General features: G+C 39.0%; 1 protein-coding gene across 1 annotated transcript in view; it reads right to left on the bottom strand.

Moving 5' to 3' along the window:
• vwa8 (von Willebrand factor A domain containing 8) overlaps positions 1-24,492 on the bottom strand; it is a gene marked incomplete in the record, with an annotated part of 121,664 nt that overhangs the window by 93,625 nt on the left and 3,547 nt on the right. Inside the window, 9 exon segments of the mRNA XM_034147112.1 lie at positions 100-177; positions 2,034-2,168; positions 3,966-4,091; positions 6,239-6,343; positions 6,809-6,917; positions 7,670-7,719; positions 11,109-11,273; positions 13,198-13,365; positions 24,179-24,289. Of these exon segments, the coding sequence (XP_034003003.1) occupies positions 100-177; positions 2,034-2,168; positions 3,966-4,091; positions 6,239-6,343; positions 6,809-6,917; positions 7,670-7,719; positions 11,109-11,273; positions 13,198-13,365; positions 24,179-24,289 (1,047 nt within the window).

The raw sequence follows: 24,492 nt of genomic DNA, 5'->3' as shown, positions 1-24,492 counted from the left end.
TGATAAGGCCTTCCTCACATGATAAACTTACTCATGCTCTGTAGTGTTTTGACAGATAATAAACAGTTAAAATCTTTCCAAAGATCCCTTTTTATTCACCTGGTAGAGCATGACGGGCTCGATGCTGTAACCCAGCATCTCTGCAAACTCTTTAGCGATCACAGACTTCCCACAGCCCTAGAAAACAAGAAAAACAGTGTTATAAATATCAGATTTCATTACGCTTTCAATGTAAAAATAGCTGTGGTACATCTAGACATCTTATGTGGTCAGTCCATATAATTTTCTCCTGGGATTAGAATCTAATTATAAACGCAGACATGCACACATAGACATTTTACAATAATGGTTGGATGAAGATCCCAATGACATGTTTAGCATCGTTAAAAAAACACGTTGCCATTAGAGAGATTATCACGAGTGTTAAGAGGAATTCTTGATGAGTTTCTTAGGAACTTTTACCCTCATAGAATTACAAATGAAAGGTCAGATTGGGTTTCCTTTATTCGCCAGACACAGCCACATTTCAAAGAATTAACAAACTACTAATGAGCTGATCATTACATATCATTACATATCATTAAATATCATTACATTACATTACATTACATTACATTACATTACATTACATTAGTAAAGTTCCCATCAGCAGAAAACACGTGGGTTTGCTATCCTGGCTCCAAAATGGTGGAATGAGCTCCCCATTGACATCAGGACAGCAGAAAGTACACATCTTCCGGAGCAGACTGAAAACTCATCTCTTTCAACTCCACTTCGAGTGATAGAATTACTAACAAAGCACTTATATAATAAAGGACTGGCTTATCTAAAGCTAGTTGAGTAGCACTTGAAATGTTTAGGCTCTATGAAACCTGATGAACTTATATGATTCTGTTTGTATCTTCTTGGTCGAATGCACTTATTGTAAGTCTCTTTGGATAAAAGCCTCAGCTAAATGCAATGTAATGTAATGATGAGCTGATCACTAGTTCTATCACCAAAAGAAAAAGGTTGCTTGGTCTAATTACCAGAATATTGTAATGTATTGTTTGTTTGACTGTTAGCACACCTGCAGGATTGTCCCTCACTACGTCATTATGCCTCTGTTAGGAATCATCCCTTCTGTTGTTGTATAAAGTTCATGAACATTGTATAAGATGCACATCAGAGGACACTGAGAAGGGAGGGTTTCAATGTGTACTGTTGCCTTATTGCAAAGGTTTACTACTCCCTGTAATCGCAAGTATATTTCATTGCAACTGGTGAAATGTTCTCAACTGTCTTCTAAATAAAGAATTGTAATCAAAAAAGAATTACAAATGAAAGTGTAAAATGATGGAGGGAACAAATATAACAGATTAATTGAATATCTGCATTTGGTTTAGTTTGTTACCTCTCCTGCTTGTTTAGTGTAGGTCTTCATAGGTATCATCATCATTATGACCTACATTTTTAACAAACCCTTCGGTTAGAGCTGGCATGTTATGGTATTCATTTTATTTTATTTTGATGGTAATTAATTTGAATGTTTTATGTATTTTTATTGTCTTTTGTTGTATATTTTTTTTGTTTTTTTTGTATTCCACAAACTATCTTGTCTTCTTATTTTGCTGTAACTCCATTATATACAATGTTTTTGTTTGTTTTTAATCTGTGAAGCCCACTGAGACAAACATGTGTTTTGTGGTATTGGGCTATACAACTAAAGTTTGATTTGATTTGATTATCATTACCCTACATATACAAATACCAGATTTCACATTCACCAGCTGGACTGTACTGTACTGTACTGTACTGTACTGTACTGTATGTCTTTATTAGGATCCCCATTAGCACTAGCATGAGCATTGGCTATTCTTCCTGGGGTCCTCACACACACAAAACATACATACAACAAAATTCAAACAAAACAGCTCATCATTTCATGCAATTTACAGCGCTGTATGAAATGAAAACTAAAATGGAAATCCAATTTTCGCCATCCTAAGGCCAAACAAAAGAAAATACATGACTGTACATTGTGTGTTAGTTACCTTGGCTCCTATGAGACAGATGTCCTTCACCATGTGAGACTGCATCATGTCGGCCATCAGCTGAGAGTGGCTGGGCGTGCTGATGAAGGTGGAGCTGCTGTTGGGGGAACGCAGATCCTTCATGCCTGCTGGCACCTGGAGATGAATGGAGACAAATAAAACAGACATGACTAACAGCTTCTAGAAAGGTTCAGGGAAACATCTGGAGGTTTTTGCCGGAGAAATCTGACTTTATTACGCCGAAGAAAAATCCAAATTAAGTGGATCAGCTTCTCTCTGATACAAACATGAGAAATACTGTAGTTAATACTGTAAAATCAGCTCTGTTCAGTGACCATTATCTTCGCACCATTAATACACTTTATAAATATAATTCAAATACTTAAATGTCTCGATAAAAGCAATTCCTACCTTTTTATGATTATTGTGGTGACAAGTAAAGAAATTATTACAAAATCCTGGCTCAAGAAGAACCCACCTTCCATTGCTCTACTTATTCATTTAATTAACTCTGTCTACTCCGCGGAGAAATAATTGTTACTACTCCAAACGGAGATAAATATTGAATTTTGAATGGCTTGATTTGTGTCTATTCCTGACCTCTTCAAAGTAAAAAAATGATGTATAAAAAGAGAAAATGTTCCTTTAAAGTGGACCTATCATGCTATATTTGAATAATATAGTGTAGGACCATACCTATATAAGGCATATTTATACTTTTTTTTTTTCAAAATACCAAACAGATCATGCATTTTAGCCATGCCTCATTTCGATCAATTTGACAATTTCTAGCTCTGTTTCTGCAAGGGCTGATTCAGTGAGAACAGCACCATCTACAGGCCTGGCATATGTACTACAGCGTCTCCAGCGCTTTCGAACGGCAATGGCCGTGGCTGTCTCCTCCTGATTGGTGGAGTTGGCCCAATAGCCGTAGCGCCACCGTCCTGACGTCAGGACAGTGTTCAAATCTGGATCAGTTTTTATCAGATCCGTTGCAGCCCCTTTTTTAGAGATTTGGGTATGGAGGAAAATAGAGAGGGTTGTGTTTTCTGACACTTGGTGAGTTCCCTGGAACACCGGGGACACATATTCATGTAGAAAAGACGTACCAAAGTGCATTTTGCATGATAGGTCCCCTTTAAATAAGAATTGACAGACATTACTGACGCACATGTTGAATTAAATATACTGCTAGCAGACAATCTATGAGATACACAGGAGTCAAAATAATCACTGCTGCTCATACAGCAAATCAAATGCATCTTCAAAGAGTCAGAGAGAGTCGGTGATATCATTTGTTTGGCTAGAGGATCAGTGCCACTATTTTTAGAAGTCTGGAACATCTCTGTTCTCCCTGAACTCGTGCAGTGAGTCACAAACCCTGTGTTTCATCCAAGAAGAAGAAGAAGAAGAATTAAAGAACGATAAAGACATTCCCTTCAGAGAGAATCAGGACAGATAAGATGGTCAGGCTGCTGATACATACGTGTGAGTGTGAGTGTGTGAGTGTGTGTGTGAGTGTGTGAGTGTGTGTGTGAGTGTGAGTGTGAGTGTGAGTGTGTGAGTGTGAGGATATCTGTGAAATGTATTACTCACTCACTGTTTTGTCAAAGGTTTCATAATTTGATAAAGTCGTCACACTCCCGGGGAAATTCAGATTGTTTTATCTGATTATATAAACAAAGTAGGGCTGTACCAAATCTATTTTTGCATTTAAAGTTACTATCTTCATCTTATTTTATCACGTATAACCCTATAAGCTTAGTTAAATATGATTGACATAAAATCGTCAATTAAAATAATGAGATGAATTGAATTAAATAAGTTAATTTTTGTTTATTTTATTAAATTATCGTTCTTTAATAAATATCTGCATGATAGATCAGGGTTTTGTCTTTGTATATACAGTATATATAATCATTATACAGGTACCTGAAAGGTGACGTCTTTGTTTGCAACACTTAATGTCACATCTGCATGACCCTCAACATCCTTTGTTCTGGAAACACTCAGGATGGAGCTGGGAGCCGGCTGTCGAGCATCAAGAAGCTCAAACCTCTGAGAAAGAGACACAGAAAACATGTTGGACAAAAGCAATACTGGATTTGCTCTATTTCACTCACAGAGGTGGGAAGGAGTGGAGTACAAATACTGCGTTTCTGTACTTAAGTACATTTTTCTGGTATCAGTACTTTACTCCACTACTTATTTTTCTGACAACTTTTTAATTTGACTTCTTACATTTTGAACACAAATACCTGTACTTTCTACTTCTTACATGTTGAACACAAATACCTGTACTTTCTACTTCTTACATGTTGAACACAAATACCTGTACTTTCTACTTCTTACATGTTGAACTCAAATACCTGTACTTTCTACTTCTTACATTTTGAACACTAATACCTGTACTTTCTACTTCTTACATGTTGAACCCAAATACCTGTACTTTCTACTTCTTACATTTTGAACCCAAATACCTGTACTTTCTACTTCTTACATGTTGAACACAAATACCTGTACTTTCTACTTCTTACATGTTGAACACAAATACCTGTACTTTCTACTTCTTACATTTTGAACACAAATACCTGTACTTTCTACTTCTTACATTTTGAACCCAAATACCTGTACTTTCTACTTCTTACATGTTGAACACAAATACCTGTACTTTCTACTTCTTACATGTTGAACACAAATACCTGTACTTTCTACTTCTTACATGTTGAACACAAATACCTGTACTTTCTACTTCTTACATGTTGAACCCAAATACCTGTACTTTCTACTTCTTACATGTTGAACACAAATACCTGTACTTTCTACTTCTTACATTTTGAACCCAAATACCTGTACTTTCTACTTCTTACATGTTGAACACAAATACCTGTACTTTCTACTTCTTACATGTTGAACCCAAATACCTGTACTTTCTACTTCTTACATGTTGAACACAAATACCTGTACTTTCTACTTCTTACATGTTGAACACAAATACCTGTACTTTCTACTTCTTACATGTTGAACACAAATACCTGTACTTTCTACTTCTTACATGTTGAACACAAATACCTGTACTTTCTACTTCTTACATGTTGAACACAAATACCTGTACTTTCTACTTCTTACATGTTGAACACAAATACCTGTACTTTCTACTTCTTACATTTTGAACACAAATACCTGTACTTTCTACTTCTTACATGTTGAACACAAATACCTGTACTTTCTACTTCTTACATGTTGAACACAAATACCTGTACTTTCTACTTCTTACATGTTGAACCCAAATACCTGTACTTTCTACTTCTTACACTTTGAACACAAATACCTGTACTTTCTACTTCTTACACTTTGAACACAAATACCTGTACTTTCTACTTCTTACATGTTGAACCCAAATACCTGTACTTTCTACTTCTTACACTTTGAACACAAATACCTGTACTTTCTACTTCTTACATGTTGAACCCAAATACCTGTACTTTCTACTTCTTACATTTTGAACACAAATACCTGTACTTTCTACTTCTTACATTTTGAACCCAAATACCTGTACTTTCTACTTCTTACATTTTGAACTCAAATACCTGTACTTTCTACTTCTTACATGTTGAACACAAATACCTGTACTTTCTACTTCTTACATGTTGAACCCAAATACCTGAACTTTCTACTTCTTACATGTTGAACCCAAATACCTGTACTTTCTACTTCTTACATGTTGAACCCAAATACCTGTACTCTCTACTTCTCACATTTCCCAAACAGGCTGGTTCCTTTAGTTTGAATGTGTGTTTGGTGGCGTGATCATTATTATTTAGAGTCATTGCGTGCCTATTGATTTGAACACGATCCGTGTATCCATCATTTCCTGGTCTTCTCTAAAGAAGAGGGACCAATGAAAACGTTGTCATGTTGCCGTTGTTCAGCATGGAAACATTCATTAGCTAACAATGACATTATTGTTCTATTAATATAAAGGGAGGTCAGGTACTCTTTAAAACAGCTGCTAGTTATGGGTACTTTTTACTGAAGTACATTTCAAAGCCTCTTTACTTTTACTTGAGTAAAGAAGTTTAGTCAGTACTTCTACTTTCACCAGAGTATTTTTAAACACGAGTATCTGTACTTCTACTTGAGTAAAGGATGTGTGTACTTTTGCCATCTCTTACAATACAGACGATAGACATCTTTTAACTTACGCTGAGTACACCCTCCACAGCGTTACGCCCTTCCTTTCCCAGGATGCTTTTGTACGGGTAGAGTCTCTGGACGAGCTGCTGGGAGGACAGCATGGGGAACGCATTCTGCACAAATACAGAAGAAAAAAATACATGGATTGGACACACTTCATGGAACAACAGGGCTCTTATTTTTATTCCATTTGGCTTTTGGCATTCATTTTCCCCTTGCATTCGGAAAATAAAGAAAGTTCAAGCGATTATTTATCCTAAAGAAATACAAAAATCTAACTCAAAAACAGCCACAAAGCAACAGGTACTGAATATTATACGGGATAGAAGTCCATAGTCCAGACAAGAATTAAACATACAAACAATGGCTTTCAAATCTCTTTCCCTGGTTAAAAAACTATGTGCATTTCTGGTGAATAATCACGCCTTCAATACAGACCCAAATCCATGAAGATGCCTTCAAGATAAAAGAATAAACTACTCAAATAATGACATTAAATAATGATCAAATAACCACATATGTAAACAGAAAGAGAATAAATGATTAGCTATTAAATATTACAAGTGAAGTATTCTCACCAGCACATGGAGGGCAGGAAGCAGGTTGTCCACAGGGAAGTCAGGAAGGCCGAGGTTAGATGATTCCTGGGAGCAAAGCGTGGTCGCTAGAGAGAGCAGCTGAGACACCCTGACACACACAATATCACACATAATCAAATACTACGGAGGATTTAGGAATGAAAGAATACTAACAAGTCATATGAGGCATTCAAAAAGGTTGAAGCTTCAGTCAGTGTCTCTTTAAAGGTCTCCTATTGTACTATTTGTAGGCATCTATTATAGGTCTCAGATATATAAGAAACATATCTATGAAGTGTTTTGCTCAAAATACCAAACAGATCAATAATGCGTCATATCCCTCTATTTCAGCCCTGTTACTAAAAGTGCTGATTCTGGGTCTGCAGCTTTAAATAAAAAAGGGACGAGCGCTCATGCAGGATAATTCTACCCAGATACTCCAAATTATGTTCTAAACCACATGAAGGATTATCTCTGAAACAGTATGGAGCTCAAACTCTTTCTCTCTCTCAGGTTTACCACAAGGTGAGTTCCTTTTTATATGTCCTGCTTTTTTACACATACTCTCTCCAGTACAGGTTAGCTCTGAGTGTTAGCAAGGCTTGCTAATGTAAACAAGACCATATTACGTCCAAAACACGTCTCATTGTTTCTGATAGCAATGTTTCTGATTGGCCCGTGGGTCTAATATTACGTCATATCGGACGCAAATCTGGATCAGCTCCGTTGTTAGAGATTTGGGTACGGAGGAAAAGAGAGAGGGTTTTATTTGCTGACACTTTGTGAGTTCCCTTACACACCGGGGACACAGTTATGTATAAAAGACATCAAAAAGTGCATTTTGCATGATAGGAGACGTACCTTTCTGCAGCTACGTTTGGTCCGACTGTGTACAGCAGCTCCAACTGGTCCTAAAACAGAAAAGAAAAGAATGTCAGGATGAGAAGAGCTGCAGGGCGACTCACTTAGATCTACTTAGAAACCACTTAGGTAAAAGGGTTTAGGGGCACAAGTTTAAACTCAAAGATTTATAGAAACAGAAACACTGCAGGGTGAATTCCAAAAAGGATTGCACGGCTTTTCCGGTCACTGAACCGGCACATATGAGACAAAATAAGAGACATTTTCAAAGCATCCACAAAAGATAAGAGCAGCCCTGCCTGCCTTTCCAAAATAAATATCAGACCCAAATCTTCTCCTGATGGGGCGGCTTGAGGCAGCCCTTCCCCAGGTTGTATATGCCCGTCCTGACCTTCTAGGTACAGAGCGCTGGTGGGTGATTTTGTTGAGTGGACTGGAGGAAATCATCTGCTTCTGAATGTGGCCAAGACCAGAGAGATGGTCATTGATTTCAGGAGGAAGAGGACGTCTCCTCCTCTGCCCCTGTGCATTCTGGGAGAGGATGTGGCTGTTGTGGAGGACTACAAGTACCTGGGAGTGCACTTAGACAATGGGCTGAACTGGAGGATCAACACTGACGCTGTGTACAAGAAGGGGATGAGCCGACTCTATTTTCTGAGGAAGCTGAGATCCTTCCACGTGTGCAGAAAGATGCTGGAGATCTTCTATCAGTCTGTTGTGGCTAGTGCACTCTTCTTTGCTGTGGTCTGCTGGGGGGGCAGCATCAGAGCCGGTGACACCAGCAGGATCAATAAACTGATCAGGAAAGCTGGGTCAGTCATCGGCATCAAGCTGGACCCCTTTGAAGCTGTGGTGGAGAGGAGGACACTGAACAGGCTGTTGTCCATCATGGATAACCCCACCCCCCCTCTCCACCTGCAGCTGGACAGACAGATAAACCCCCCCCCCCCCCCCCTCCTCCTCTTCACCTGCAGCTGGACAGACAACGGAGCTCCTTCTCTGTACAATAAATCACCTCTGGCTGGAAGAGAACTCTCTGCTCCATAGTTTCTCTTGGAATAAAACCACGTTATACATTTTACTCATATAATCTGTTCAATATTTTATATTTAATATTAATATTCCATGTCATATATTTATGTATATATATATTTGTATATACGATACGATACGATACGATACGATACGATATACTTTATTGTCCCCGTAAGGACATTTGTTCTGGACTCCGTCCTGCAGTGCATACATGTACATATACAAACATAGTGGACATACACATATCATCAGTCATACACCGTTTGAACTAACACAATACACACACGTACATACTGACAATGGCGACCTATTGCACAACCCTCATGGCCAACATTAAAAAAAGTACATTTCATTACATTTGACTACATATCATTTCATGTGAATGTTAAGAAGCTTAATCGACATAGGTAGGAATGAGTGCATAGTATATATGAGTATATATAATATCTTGTCAAATTCAACATGTATATTTTCCATTTTCTTTTCTTTTCTTTCTATTCTTGTTTATTTCTAGGGCAACAAAAACAATTTCCCAAATTGGGATCAATAAAGTACCATCTTATCTTATCTTATCTTATCTTATCTTACAAGGAGATGGCGGCACAGTGAAGTGAACTACCTCCCTACCCTTCAAACTCTGCAAAAGTGGAGAGGGGAGAAACCAAATCTCACCCTGGATGCCATTGTAATGGTTGTGGACCCAAATCTACCCCGGGCATCTTGGCCCATAGGAAAGGTTCAGAAACTTCTCCCGAGCTCAGATGGTAGAGTCAGAGTGGCTGAGGTACTAATTAAAAGAGAAATCATATGTACGTCCTGTCAGCCGGTTGGTATCCCTCACAGAGATCAGAGATGACCCTGAACCCTGAAGGAACATAAGGATTTCCCTTTGGATCAAATATGTCTCACATATCCGAAGGGCGGCTGTGGAAAACCCCTCTCCCACTCCAACCTCCCTCTACTCTCCTCCTGCCACCCTGGAGGGGCGGAGCTAGCTAATCAATAAAGGCAGCCAGCTCACCTGTGGCACATCGTGTCCCCCATGAACAAAGAAGCTGGCTGGCCTCATGCACCTCCTGAGCACCAATTGTTTGTCTGAGTAAAGGATCAGTAAGTTTTCCTTTCCTTTGTATTGTATTCTCATAGCAGCTTGAGTCGTTTATCTCCCTATTTTCTGTACCGTTTAGATTGCATTTAGTTACCTTATTTATACATTACATATAATTATGTAAAGAGAGAACTGCTTTGCTGGATTATAATTTGAAGCATGAGCATGAGCTAATTAAGACTTTCTTACCAGATCAACCAGACAACAATTAGGAACAACAAGAATCAACAAGTTCCAATAAATGAATGATCTGGAACTCCTGCCTCCATTGTGTTGACTGCTTATCCCTGAACCAACCACCCTCAATATTCTTCAATTGGTATATGGATTATTTCATGATAGTTTACTCTACTTTTAACACTAGAACCGCCAATCGGGTCAATTTGACCCAGAACTGTTTTTTATTGTGTGTAACTTTTTTTCAATAAAATATTAAAGTCTCCCAGTCCGTGACTTTTCCTGAAAGTGTGTTATGTAGCACCCTATGTTGTTAAAAATGGTCAATATGAAGTCAGATTGAAGAAATCGCCCCAAAAAATTGCCATTTATACCTATTTCCGCCCAGCGGGTCATATTGACCCCACCCCTTTTCATATAAACATGACGTGTTGCTATAGCAACGCCTTTTGTCTACTGCGGTTCCTTATAGATTGAGAGATAGATTGAGAGAGAGAGAGATAGATGGATAGATATATTGATAGATAGTTATAGAGAGAGAGAGAGAGAGAGAGAGAGAGAGAGAGAGAGAGAGAGAGAGAGAGAGAGAGAGAGAGAGAGAGATAGATGGATAGATATATTGATAGATAGTTATAGATAGAGAGAGAGAAAGAGACATAGAGACAGTCTGTAGTGAAGGAGTGCGCTCCCGCTCACGGGAGACTGCTCGCGCTGCGCTCCGCAGCAAACAGCTGTGGAGCGAGTTGAAAGTACGTTATGCTGGCCGCGGTGTCTAAATAATGCTTCCGGGCCAGCGGGCCATTTATAATGTCGAGCCCTGAGAGTCCACAGATTCTATTGGTATACGTTTCATCCCTGTGCGATCAAAACTCTCTGTTCAATAAAAGAACATTTTACCTTGAAAATCAATGCATTCTAATAGCGGGTCAATTTGACCCAGGTGGCGGTTTTAGGTATAAAAAATCTCTGGTGGTTCTAGTGTTAAACAGGATAATGAACATAGGATCACTGGGAAGAACAGGTAAGATGACCCAAGTCCTTTACCCTCATTGTTGACATATTTTTATGGTGGTGTGAATTGTTTTTTGGGTAAGATAATCTCTCTGTTCCCAGACTGACCTTAAACGGGAGGTAATACACGTCTCTGGCCTGGAAGCGGGATCGGAGGGGGGGGTCCAGAGGGTTTCCTTTGTATTTCGGGACAGGAAGTCCGAGAGCGATGACTCGAAAGTCCTCACTCACACGGACGATCTTCCAGGCGTCCATCTCCTCTTTGGTGTGCTCCTGCAATGCATCATGGTACAAGACACGTACATTTTATTCAACTCACTTGGCAATCAATCACAGCACTAATGGAACTGAACTGAACCTATGCTCAACTAAGTACATGTTCACATCCAACTGCACCATATATTCTACCTCATACCGTTTTTATAGAACAGATATTTAATTATCAACTGCTTGTTGTATTGTTTTGTAAGCGTACTGTTCAAGGTTCTTTATTGTCAAACTAACATATGTATCATACGACCAATTATGTATCATACGACCAATTTATAGTCACTTTATATATTATATATTAAAAGTTGTTGGCTTGTATTGTCAAAATGATACTTATACGGTCTGTTATGTGTGATTGCACCATCGGGAATGCTTGGAATTTCTCTGTGTAGTGACAATAAAGAAATCCTGCCATTTGATAAGTGTCATCTTGATTCACGTTTTAGCAAAAAGCTGCATTTAAACTGCTTTTTGTTTAACAAGTGCAGACTCTCAATGTCACAGTATTAGAGCTGTACAATTTGGAATAAATAACTAATTGCAAAATACTTTTGATTGATATCGCAATTACGGTATGATTAGAGGAAATTATAATCTTTTAAACAATGTTCAAATGATCATCGAAAAAAATAGTTCAATGATTTTGGTGTGAGTATTTTTAAGGTGATCTGTACCAAACAAGTCTTTTTTTATTTTGTCTGTAGAATACTGTTTGTAAGCTGAGACTCCACCAAACTTAAAAAGATCATTTCACACATTTTACTTTACAAAACACGTCAATTTTACTCTACTCACTTAGCAAAAGTGTCATCGAAAATGCAATTGTTATGGAAAAAGCTGCATTTACACGGCTTTATTTAACAAGTGCAGACTCTCAATGTCACAGTACTAGAGCTGTACAATTTGGAAACTAATTGGAAATACTTTTGATATTACAATTGGTATATAATTCGAGGAAATTATAATCTTTTAAACAGTGTTGAAATGAAAAGTATTTTTAAGGTGATCTGTACCAAACATGTATGTTTTATGTTGTCTGTAGTATACTGTTTGTAAGCTGGGACTTCTCTGCAACTCAGCAAAACTTAAATAAGATAATTTTACCAAATATTGTATTCACTGTGATTTGGATAGCACCTAGTGTGAGCACCATTACAACTATACTGAACTAGCTGTTAGCTCCAGTAGAAGTATAAGCTCCTAATGTTAGCATTGTTTGCCAAAATTACCTGGTAGAACCATTGAAAGAATGCTGATTTAGCTGTTAGCATCTCCCGCTAGTACCATTACAAGTATGCATAAAATTGAATAATACCTCCTGTAGCATTATTCCAAATTAGCGAATTACACCGTTAAAAAAAGTTAGCTGTTAGCAACATGGAAAGCATTACATATTAGCTGTTAGCACCTTCTGTTAGCATCATTTAGAGACTGAATTTGGAACACGTAACAGGCCTGAGTTCTGTTAGCTTTAGTGTCCCTCTGATACCTTCTGAACATAGTAATCGGGGCATACAAATATTTACACTTTGACAAGAATTACTATCAGACATATTAAAGAGTGCAGTGAGCAGGTAGGAGTGCACTTGTCCATATTGCAATTCAAATGCGGATTGCCTTACTGACAATGGCATTTGTTCCTCTAAACACAGGAGTGTGAAAACTCACTGCTAAAGTGAGAGAACTGATATAGACGTGGCTTCAGAACAACAGTAATAACATGACAAATAATGACTTTCATAAACACACTGGATAACTCCCAGGTTCAGAGGAGTGTTCAAAAAAGATGTTAGTGCAAGTGTGGAGAATTTGTTCTGTGTTTGGGATAAGTGGAAAAAAGGGGGTACATATTGGTATCATGCTCCTTCTTGATTGTGCAATCATTGTGTGTTTATTAACAACCCAAAAAGCTTTGTGTGTGTCTGACCTGCAGCAGCTTGTCGTAGCGCTCCGACGACATGAGGAAGCGTCCGTCCTCCAGCTGCATCTCCCTGTTCTCCAGCAGGTTGTTGAGCACCGGCAGGACGTTCCTCTCTGCCTTCTCCAGACCCTCCAGAACCAGAACCCGGCCCAGAACCGCTGCCCGCACAGCACACTGGGGAGGAGCACAAAGGGAGTGAATAAAGGACACTTGGGTGGTAATGCACAAGTTGTGTGAGAGTTTATAAAAGGATGTTTTTATACAGTATTGCTGTTGTTAAATGCTGCCAGCATGTATTTCAAATCAGCAGGTCTTTTCTTAGACAACAAGGTAACTAATTATGTGGGAAGATAATTCCCTCTGGTTCATTTCCGTGGCTAAAAACACCTGGTTGTTGGTACAAACTTTACAAACACAACAGAGAAAGGAAATAGTCAGTAAACTCAATGTGCCTATTAGCTTTGATCTGTGATGATGTATGTGTTTGTATGTCTGTTGCGTGTTAAAGGTCCCATGTCATGCTTTTCTGGTTATTACCCGTCCCCTTGTGTTATGAAGGTTTTTCTGCATGTAAACGGTCTGCAGAGTCACAAACCCTCAAAGTACACCCTGTAGCGAGTAAAACTCTAACACAGAAAAGACCTGTCTATGCTGCCCCAGAACGCCTCGTTGGACATTTCTCTTTTTCTTCCTGGGTACAGTGACGTGCCCATACCCAAATGGACCAATCCGTGGAGCCATTACGTTACGTCCGCGGAGCCGTTATGTTACGTCCATGGATTGGTCAAAATGGACCAATCCACGGACTTCCTCACACACACACACACTCAATCTTTTCTCAGCTGCAGCTCCGCCGATTTCTCCTCCCTGAGACGGCGGGATGCGGCGAGGCTGTGAGTCGGTGTGTGAGCACACACACAAACTCCCAGCCAGGCTGCGTTGGTGTGTGTGTGTTCGGGCTGGGTTTCGCTGTGTCTCGCAGACGGCCACTGGGCTCATAGGGAGGGGGGGGCAGGAGCTCCAACAAGCCGTGTAGGACAGAGAGTGAATACACATACTATACAGAGATGCTGTATGAGAAACCAATGTGAGTTTGGAACATTGAACAATATAAATGTATTCTAGTATACCTCAACAATGGAATTATGATCAGTAGAAATGGCCATGACATGGGACCTTTAATAGGTTTGTATTCATGTGCTTTAAAGAGGCCCTATTTCACTTTTTGGGGTGTTCCCTTTCCTGTAGTGTGTTATATAGATTTTGGTGCATATTAATGGTCTACAAAGACTCAAATCCTTGTGTTCCCTCCATGTGCACTGCACACTGGGGACAACCACAACAGAGAAAGGAAATAGTCAGTAAACTCAATGTGCCTATTAGCTTTGATCTGTGATGATGTATGTGTTTTTGTGTCTGTTGCGTGTTAAAGGGTTTGTATTCATGTGCTTTAAAGAGGCCCTATGTCACTTTTTGAGGTGTTCCCTTTCCTGTAGTGTGTTATATAGGTTTTGGTGCATGTTAATGGTCTGCAAAGGCTAAAATCCCTGTGTCCCCTCCACCACATTGTATGGCTTAATCTCTCCCATTCACATGATGGACTAAAGTGCTCATGTTAATTAATGTGCATTGTCCTTTCTTAAATAAAGACATACAAAATACAGATACTTAAAATAAATAATTAGAGATGCAAGGGATGGATTTCAAGGCTAAATGCTAACAATTGCAATCAGTTTAACCTCAGGTCAAATCTGCGGCTCCTTTGTGCAGCGCGACCTCTGACCCTGTGTAAATGTGAAGTGCTAAAAGCATTTAAACAAAGGGCAATCAGCTCGTACGGCTCCAAAGACTAAATGAGCTTCGCCTTTCCTCAGGATGTCCTCGGTTTATTGTGTGCGGAACATCCTCCAAAACTACTCCAAAACCGATCCTCAAAACACCGTCAGCTGTTTTAGGAAAGCCTATTTTCTGCCACCAACTGTGGGATAAAAAAAACTGTGTGTCTGTGTGTGTGTGTGTGTGTGTGTGTGTGTGTGTGTGTGTGTGTGTGTGTGTGTGTGTGTGTGTGTGTGTGTGTGTGTGTGTGTGTGTGTGTGTGTGTGTGTAGAAGCACATTTCTGCAGATATCAAAAAGCAGTTCTGACGTCAAGAGGCAGGAAACCTTAGCTGTCTGGGTGCACCACAGAGCAAGTGGCCATATAATTAGGTTAACATGTAAATACGTGGCAGCCCATAAAGCTATAGTGAGGACCAGATGCTCTATATTTAACTCTTGATCCATTTTCGGCACCAACGCTATAATCAGATAATTGTTAAAAATGTAAGTGACGCAGGACGGGAGGCACAGACGGACCTTGTTCTCTGAGAAAACATCCAGACCAGACACACAGGAGCTCTGAGGCAACATTTAGAGAGCGGTTATATGGAGAGGGAGAAAAAGGCCATTTTCTGCATCACCTTCGTCTCTTTGCACAATATGTTAACGGCACTTAAAAACAGTCATCCCATTATCCAATACAACGTTATTTATATTGCACATTTAAAAACAACAGAGTTGACCAAAGTGCTGTACACTTGGGGGGGGGGGGGGGGTCGGTGTGTAGCAGGCAGCAGCAGTCTGCACTCTGCGCAGCTGGCTTCCTCCAAGTTTACAGTAAAACAAACTGGTGGTGTGACCAATGGCCATTTACAATTATTAATACTATTACTATTATTAGCATTAGTCTATATTTTGGTTGAAACTAAGCCAGGAAAAAAAAGAAAAACATAAATAATAATAAAAATATATATAAATAAAATCGAATTTTAAAAATAATTTTCGATTATGGAGACTGTAACGAATATTCGAAAAATCGAATAATCGCTGGCATCCCTAGTGTGAAGGAGACTTGGGTTGTGTGAGAGTTTCTAAAAGGATGTTTTTATATACGTTTGCTGTTGTGAAATGCTGCCCACATGTACTTCAAATCATCAGGTCTTTTCTTAGACAACAAGGTAACTTATTATGTAAGTAAAGAATTCCCTCTGGTTCATTTGTGTGGCTAAAAACACCTGGTTATTGGTACACATTTTACAACAAAATGTCCCTTTTTGTGTGTTAATTCATCGTGACGGTTACACTCTATGTTCCCACTTCTCTCCAGGTTGTGCATAACTATTACAAACTACTTTTGTAAGATTGCAATTTCTTCTTAATTCCACTTGCCGGATTTGAGCTCAGTTGCCACAGCTTTGCACGGACAGACCTTTCCCTTAAATAGGATTGTGTGGTCGTGAGAAGAGATGCCAGTAGATTGTGGGAGGACTGCTCTTCACAAATGCAAAACATGAAATATCTTTGGATCCACTGACAGATCATGACAGAAACACGAGAAGTGTTAGACTTCTACTTAGCTTTGAAAAGTCACTTTGGTCACATATGAGCAACATGTTACCTAAAAACTGCATCCAACCTTTTATCTTTACACACCTTTACCTAAAAGAATAGGCTAAATATCCAACCTTAATTTCTACTGCTGCTTTCCCAGAGATCATTTAATAACACATTTGGTTTTTAAATACTTCTTAAAATCAACGTTATTTTCGGACTTCTCTCTTTTAAATACAGAGTGTGTGTGTGTGTGTGTGTGTGTGTGTGTGTGTGTGTGTGTGTGTGTGTGTGTGTGTGTGTGTGTGTGTGTGTGTGTGTGTTTCTGTAGAGCCCTTTGAACGCCTTTAATGCACACAATATCTTGTTTTTTTATTATGACTGCACATATTTTATTCCAATTCTATTTCATATTTTTTTATGTTATTAAAATATGTGCACCATGACATCAAGTCAAATTCCTCGTACATGTCAACTTACCTGGTGATAAACCTGATTCTGATTCTTTGTGTGTAAACTGAGCTTTATAAATCAACTAAAGTGCAGTTTCTCACTGTAATGGAGTCTCTTATTGGCCGAGTGGCTTTGAGGTGAGCTGCCTTACGTAAGAGCGCCTGCTAACTGGAGAGAGGTGACTGCAGATTTTAAAAATACAACAAGCATGTGATTATATCCATGTGACTCCATCCTTCATATAAACTTGGACTGACGGGGAAAAAGAGAAAGAGAAAGAGGGAGCGAGGGGGAAGTAAAGAGAGCGCGTGAGGCAAGGGGAGCAAAGAGAGAGAGATAGAGAGAGACGATGCGATCTGAGATAGGGCGACGGAGAGTAAGGAAGAGATCGGAGAGGAGGAGCGAGCGAGCGGAGTTTCTCGCATTTCTCGTTATATCTCTTGATATCTTTCTAGGATGATCTGTTCGAGAGGGAGAGAGAGAGGGAGAGAGAGAGAGAGAGAGAGAGAACTGACACGATAAGTCTGAATTTAGGACTACAAATCAGCACAGGGCCTGCAGGAATACTCGTTCTAGTTAACACACACACACACACACACACACAGAAACACACACACACAGAAACACACACACACCGACACACACACACACACACACACACAGAAACACACACACACAGACACACACACAGAAACACACCTCCCACAACACAAGCTATTCTCAAAGAGGAACGCTCGCTAATTTTCCACCCACATGTCACAGAAAAAGAGCACCAGATACTGTATGTGCATATTCTCGCCAATTAAAAGGCACATTCTGCACAAAATCACACACACACACTACACAAAATCACACACACACAAAATCACACAACATGCTAACAACAAAAGTACAACACAACAACACACAACACCACACACACAAAACAGCACCAGCACACCACACACAACACACAACATCCACACCACACACACACACACACACATACACCACACCACACACACTACACACACACACCACACAGCACACACACATGCACTCACATCACACAGTACACACAGCACACACACCACACACACACACACTCACACTACACAGGGAGGAATGGTAGCACACCACACACACACAAACACACACAGCAGGCACATACTACACAAAATCAGGTACACAAAACACTACAAATAATCAGGTACAGGAAATCACACACACTACACATAATCAAGTACACACACACACAAAATCAGTTACACACACACATGCACATGCACATGCACGCCCACACACGATTTCAAGAAGACAGAACGTAATCTCTTCACACCATCAGTGCCGACAATAATGCTGCATCTAATCATGAGCTGTTTCCATGGAGACAATGGACACCTGTTTTCATTTTAATGAGGCGGTGGGAGGACGATCCTCGGGGACATTTAAGGGTTCGCTTTCTTTCTTTCCTTGTTGCAGGAAACAGAGCAATGTATCAACTCAGTTTCTGTGTCAGAAGGACAGGTGAGCAGCGAGGAAACAATTCAACTATGAAGTGCTTTAAGAGCTGCGTTCGAATTAGTCAAAAACAAACATTGAAATCGTCTTGAGGTCAAGAAAGATTTGATTTGACTTGACTCACACATCATTATGGAATTATGGGCTGCATTTGGGTGGTGTTGGTATAGTTTGAGAAATGTGGTAAAAACTCTGAAATTCGAATAGGACCGACACAAGAACATAGCTTTCAACGTGTTAAAGCTTAAAGCAATAAAAACACAACTCGTGTTTTCTGTAGCGTCCGTGTTGTTTTCATATAACAACTTTAACATAAATGTTTGTCAATATTTCTGTTGAATATTCATGTGAGGCTCAATGGCAGTAGAATACATGGACGTTTAATAAGAACTGGATACAGCGTGGGAGGCGGGGTCTCGTTCTTTCCTATGAGAGCTGCTCATTGGCGCATGAGGACAAAATGGCCCAACTTTTGAGAGAGCGAAACGTCACAGATTACCCATCATGCCTAGCTGTCAGAGCAGAAGAACCCGTGGGTGTTTCTCAATGTCGAGTAAAGCTGCTTCAGAGCCACTATTTCAAGCATACTATGTAATCGAGTGCCGCCGAAGGACTGTTCCAATGTCCAGCATACTTGGAATTCTACCGAGCCCGGCGTACTTTGTAGCGAGAAATTTCGAGGCTGCACATGTGTAGTCTTAAAATCCCCACAATGCTTTGCGCACGGATCAATTTCCCCAAATCTGTAGCGGAAAATGTAAGAGGCGGGGCCTATCATATGACACACACATGCACACTTGCTCGCTTGTTCCACTCTTTGTTTTCCGAATGCCAGGAAGTATTCTTGCCTCGCTTCTGAAGCAAGTGACTCGGAAGACATGTGCTACCAAGCAAGCGTACTCGACATTGAGAAACACCCTGTATGTGCGCTCACAGAGCATGCGTCCCTTAAGCCCCGCCCCCCGAGCTCCCACTCTCGGCTCACTAGAATGAATGGAGAGAAAATAAATCTGGATTCGGCTTTTAGTGCATTTTACAACTTTAAGGAATTAATGATTCTAATAAGGGCTATCAAATAGTTCATACTGGGTAGTTTATTTAGTTTAAAAAAAAAGTATCCGCTGATTTACAGACGTCTCTTTCCCAATGTTAGTCAATGGGGAAAAGTCTTTCTGGGCCGGGTGACGTCACGGACAGAAACGGAAGTTGTAGTACCGCCGTTTGGACACAACGAATATTTTCCTCAGAGTCCGGCGCACTTCCTGGGAGCTTGAGTGAATATAGGGGATGACTTTAGTCGTTGTTGTTGTTGTTGTTGTTTGTTTGTGTTTTCCGTTTTGTTTATTTTTCCCTTTGACCATATAATCAGTACAATGTGTAAAGGCGTACATTTTGCTTTACATTGCTAAATGACAAACCCTGGTTATGCATTGTAGATAAAACATTTTTTGATTTGAAAAAGACACGTGTTTTTCCACAGAAGTTTGTTCCTCATGATCATCAAGCTGTTTCACTTTCATTCATAAATGTAATAGTTTGTTTACTGCTAAGAATATCCCCGTAGTCAAGCATACTATTCCATTTTATTATATATAAAAATGTAGTGCTTGCCGACTTTTTAAATATAATCAGTCAGGCGAAAAATCCCACGTGCAGATATGACTGATTTGGAAGTGAAAGGTTATTTTTGACCACATTTTTTCAACACCATGAAGCCAATGATGAGGGTTTTAATCAAGCCACTCATTAGTAAGCAGTTTGTCCAATTATGCTGCCTACAAGAATAAATCATATCCCCAAAATAGACTGCATGGTTGGTGCTCTTTAGTTAAGAAGGCTGTTGATAAGACGGAGGAAAAAAGGCAATTTTTTACGACTTATTGTTGAAAGAATTGAAAGGTTTTTAGCTTTCAGATTTCATGATTTAACAGTCCATTTCCTCTTGTTAAAAACATGTTTTTATCACAGACGAAAGGGATATATTAATACAGGTACATATCTTCAACATTAGGTAATTCTTAGTTTTTCTAAAGGCAGTTATAAATGCGTAAATCTTTCCTCACAAGCAACGTTTTTAACACGATTGCAGCGTCAGTGCTTTCCCTTTTATGGAACAATGCCATTCATTTTAGTAAAAGGAAAATAACTATAAGCCATACAGCTATCAAATTAGAGAAATCAGCGAGAGCCAGATAAAACTGTCCCATCAGCAGCGTGACGGCCACGATGTGTCATCTGCTCTGGCACAGAAAGAGGCCTCTTTGCTTTCTATTAAATCATAAAACCACTCAGAGAAGTAACGCCTGAAGTGCTGTGCAGGGTGTTCGCAAGTATATACAAATAAGGGCTGAACAATATATCATTTCAGGTTCAGTTCCACCTGGAGTCAATCCACAAGCTACCCTGCAGTATACAAAGTCATTCAAACTAGCTGCACCTTTACCAGCTTTGAGAACACTTTCATGATCAATCATTATAAAACATATCATATATATTATTCTGAAATGGACCAATCTGCACAACGACTACTTTTACTGTCGCTACTTTAACTATATTTTGATGATAATACTTTTCTACTTTTACTTGAGGAACATTTTGAATGCAGGACTTTTACTGTAACAGAGTATTCCTACACTCTGGTACTTCTACTTTTACTCAAGTACAAGATCTGAGTACTTCTACTTTTACTCAAGATCTGAGTACATCTACTTTTACTCAACTACAAGACCTGAGTACTTCTACTTTTACTCAAGTACAATATCTGAGTACTTCTACTTTTACTCAAGATCTGAGTACTTCTACTTTTACTCAACTACAAGATCTGAGTACTTCTACTTTTACTCAAGATCTGAGTACTTCTACTTTTACTCAACTACAAGATCTGAGTACTTCTACTTTTACTCAAGTACAAGATCTGAGTACTTCTACTATTACTCAAGTACCATATCTGAGTACTTCTACTTTTACTCAAGTACAAGATCCGAGTACTTCTACTTTTACTCAAGTACAAGATCAGAGTACTTCTACTTTTACTCAAGTACCAGATCTAAGTACTTCTACTTTTACTCAAGTACCAGATCTAAGTACTTCTACTTTTACTCAAGTACAAGATCTGAGTACTTCTACTTTTACTCAAGTACAAGATCTGAGTACTTCTACTTTTACTCAAGTACCAGATCTGAGTACTTCTACTTTTACTCAAGTACAAGATCTGAGTACTTCTACTTTTACTCAAGTACAAGATCTGAGTACTTCTACTATTACTCAAGTACCATATCTGAGTACTTCTACTTTTACTCAAGTACAAGATCTGAGTACTTCTACTTTTACTCAAGTACAAGATCAGAGTACTTCTACTTTTACTCTAAGTACAAGATCTAGAGTACTTCTACTTTTACTCAAGTAACAAGATCTAAGTACTTCTACTTTTACTCAAGTACAAGATCTGAGTACTTCTACTTTTACTCAAGTACAAGATCCTGAGTACTTCTACTTTACCTCAAGTACCAGATCTAAGTACTTCTACTTTTACTCAAAGTACAGATCTGAGTACTTCTACTTTTACTCAAGTACAAGATCTGAGTACTTCTACTTTACTCAAGTACAAGATCTGAGTACTTCTACTTTTACTCAAGTACCATATCTGAGTACTTCTACTTTTACTCAAGTACAAGATCTGAGTACTTCTACTTTTACTCAAGTACAAGATCAGAGTACTTCTACTTTTACTCAAGTACAAGATCAGAGTACTTCTACTTTTACTCAAGTACAAGATCAGAGTACTTCTACTTTTACTCAAGTACAAGATCTAAGTACTTCTACTTTTACTCAAGTACAAGATCTAAGTACTTCTACTTTTACTCAAGTACCAGATCTAAGTACTTCTACTTTTACTCAAGTACCAGATCTAAGTACTTCTACTTTTACTCAAGTACCAGATCTAAGTACTTCTACTTTTACTCAAGTACAAGATCTGAGTACTTCTACTTTTACTCAAGTACAAGATCTGAGTACTTCTACTATTACTCAAGTACCATATCTGAGTACTTCTACTTTTACTCAAGTACAAGATCCGAGTACTTCTACTTTTACTCAAGTACAAGATCAGAGTACTTCTACTTTTACTCAAGTACCAGATCTAAGTACTTCTACTTTTACTCAAGTACCAGATCTAAGTACTTCTACTTTTACTCAAGTACAAGATCAGCAGTACTTCTACTTTTACTCAAGTACAAGATCTGAGTACTTCTACTTTTACTCAAGTACAAGATCTAAGTACTTCTACTTTTACTCAAGTACAAGATCTCAGTACTTTTACTCAAATTCAGTCTTCTACTTACTCAAGTACAAGATCTGAGTACTTCTACTTTTACTCAAGTACCAGATCTGAGTACTTCTACTTTTACTCAAGTACAAGATCTCAGTACTTCTACCTTTACTCAAGTACAAGATCTGAGTACTTCTACTTTTACTCAAGTACCAGATCTAAGTACTTCTACTTTTACTCAAGTACAAGATCTCAGTACTTCTACCTTTACTCAAGTACAAGATCCGAGTACTTCTACTTTTACTCAAGTACCAGATCAGAGTACTTTTCACCTTGTTTAGGAGCCAAACATGCTTGATGACCCTGTGCTCAGAGACACACCAATAATGCTTGAATGAATTGATTGAAATCCATGAACACACAGTGAGTTTTCCAGAGGACATAATGTGAGCCTTAAAGAGACGCAATAAAACCTCCCCTGTTTCCACGGAGCTTCTGTTTGAAATGTTATGCAACCAATTTATTATGTTACACAAATTAAGCTATGTGTTAATTAGCTGAGGATAGTGACATGACGGAGTAAACGTTAATTATCTCAGCTTATTATTATTTCTCACGCCGGCTCCTTGAGAGTTGGGGTTAGACAGCGTGAAAAGATCCGGCTCGTGAGGAGTCTTACTGGAATGCTGAGAATTGAATGGAGATGAATGGTGGAACAGAAAGGTATCGCTAAGGGAAAGCAGCTGGTCTCCTTGGTTACTTTAATTACAAAATCAACAGTGTGGGGGGGGGGGTACGTTTACATAAAGCTTGATCGATCAGGAAGTGGCATGGTGTGTGAGTGAGTGTGAGTGTGTGAGTGTGTGAGTGTGTGAGTGTGTGAGTGTGAGTGTGTGTGTGAGTGTGAGTGTGAGTGTGTGTGTGTGTGTGTGTGTGTAGTCTCCTTTTCACAGACATGCACACATGTATGCTAATCCCATGCAGAATTGGGCAAAAAACAATTTGGATTAAATACAAATTTGTTATTTTCTTGCTTTTTCTAAAATGATATATTTAAATATTTCTGCATATCTTTTTCGACTTTTAAAAAATGTTCTTGGGTGACAGAAATGTTAAATGTACAGTATCACCAATTTTGTATAACTAATTGTGTTTTTGCTAAAACGTATGAGACATAATAGAGAGGGTAAATGGACATTATATACTTCCAAAGTTTGAAGCCTGTATCAAATTTTAGAATTTATTTTTGATTAAGTTTTCTTTCTGATTTATGACTAGAACAACTTGACACTGAAAAAGCTAATAATGCAAAGGATCTGGAAAAGGGGATGATACAGTGACAGTGCCTACATCTAAAGAGTGTTTTTACCGTGTGTATATAATATATGAATGTTGTTCACCTGGTCGATGTAGAAGGCGGTCCCTGAGCGGATCTCTCTCCTCTGCTTCAGGTCCGTCTCCGTGGTGTCCCGGGACAGAGACACGTACTCCACCTCGCGCTTCGTCAACTCCTGGAACAACAGGGGGGAAACTTCAGCACTTCAGATACACATTTACAAAAAGCATCTAATGCATCATTTAAGCGTCTTAGAGTTTTTAGAAAAGCGCTATATAAATGTCATGTATTATTATCTCTTCTCTTTTCTGAGATGAATGTATTTGTATGCATGGTCCTTGTTTAAATAAACTTTACGGAAGAGATCCAGGCTTCTGA

The sequence above is a fragment of the Trematomus bernacchii genome, unplaced genomic scaffold (assembly GCF_902827165.1).
Source record: "Trematomus bernacchii unplaced genomic scaffold, fTreBer1.1, whole genome shotgun sequence".
In the NCBI taxonomy this organism is placed as follows: domain Eukaryota; kingdom Metazoa; phylum Chordata; class Actinopteri; order Perciformes; family Nototheniidae; genus Trematomus; species Trematomus bernacchii.
The sequence above is the reverse complement of the archived record's forward strand: the minus strand, read 5'-3'. Positions and strand labels throughout refer to the sequence as shown.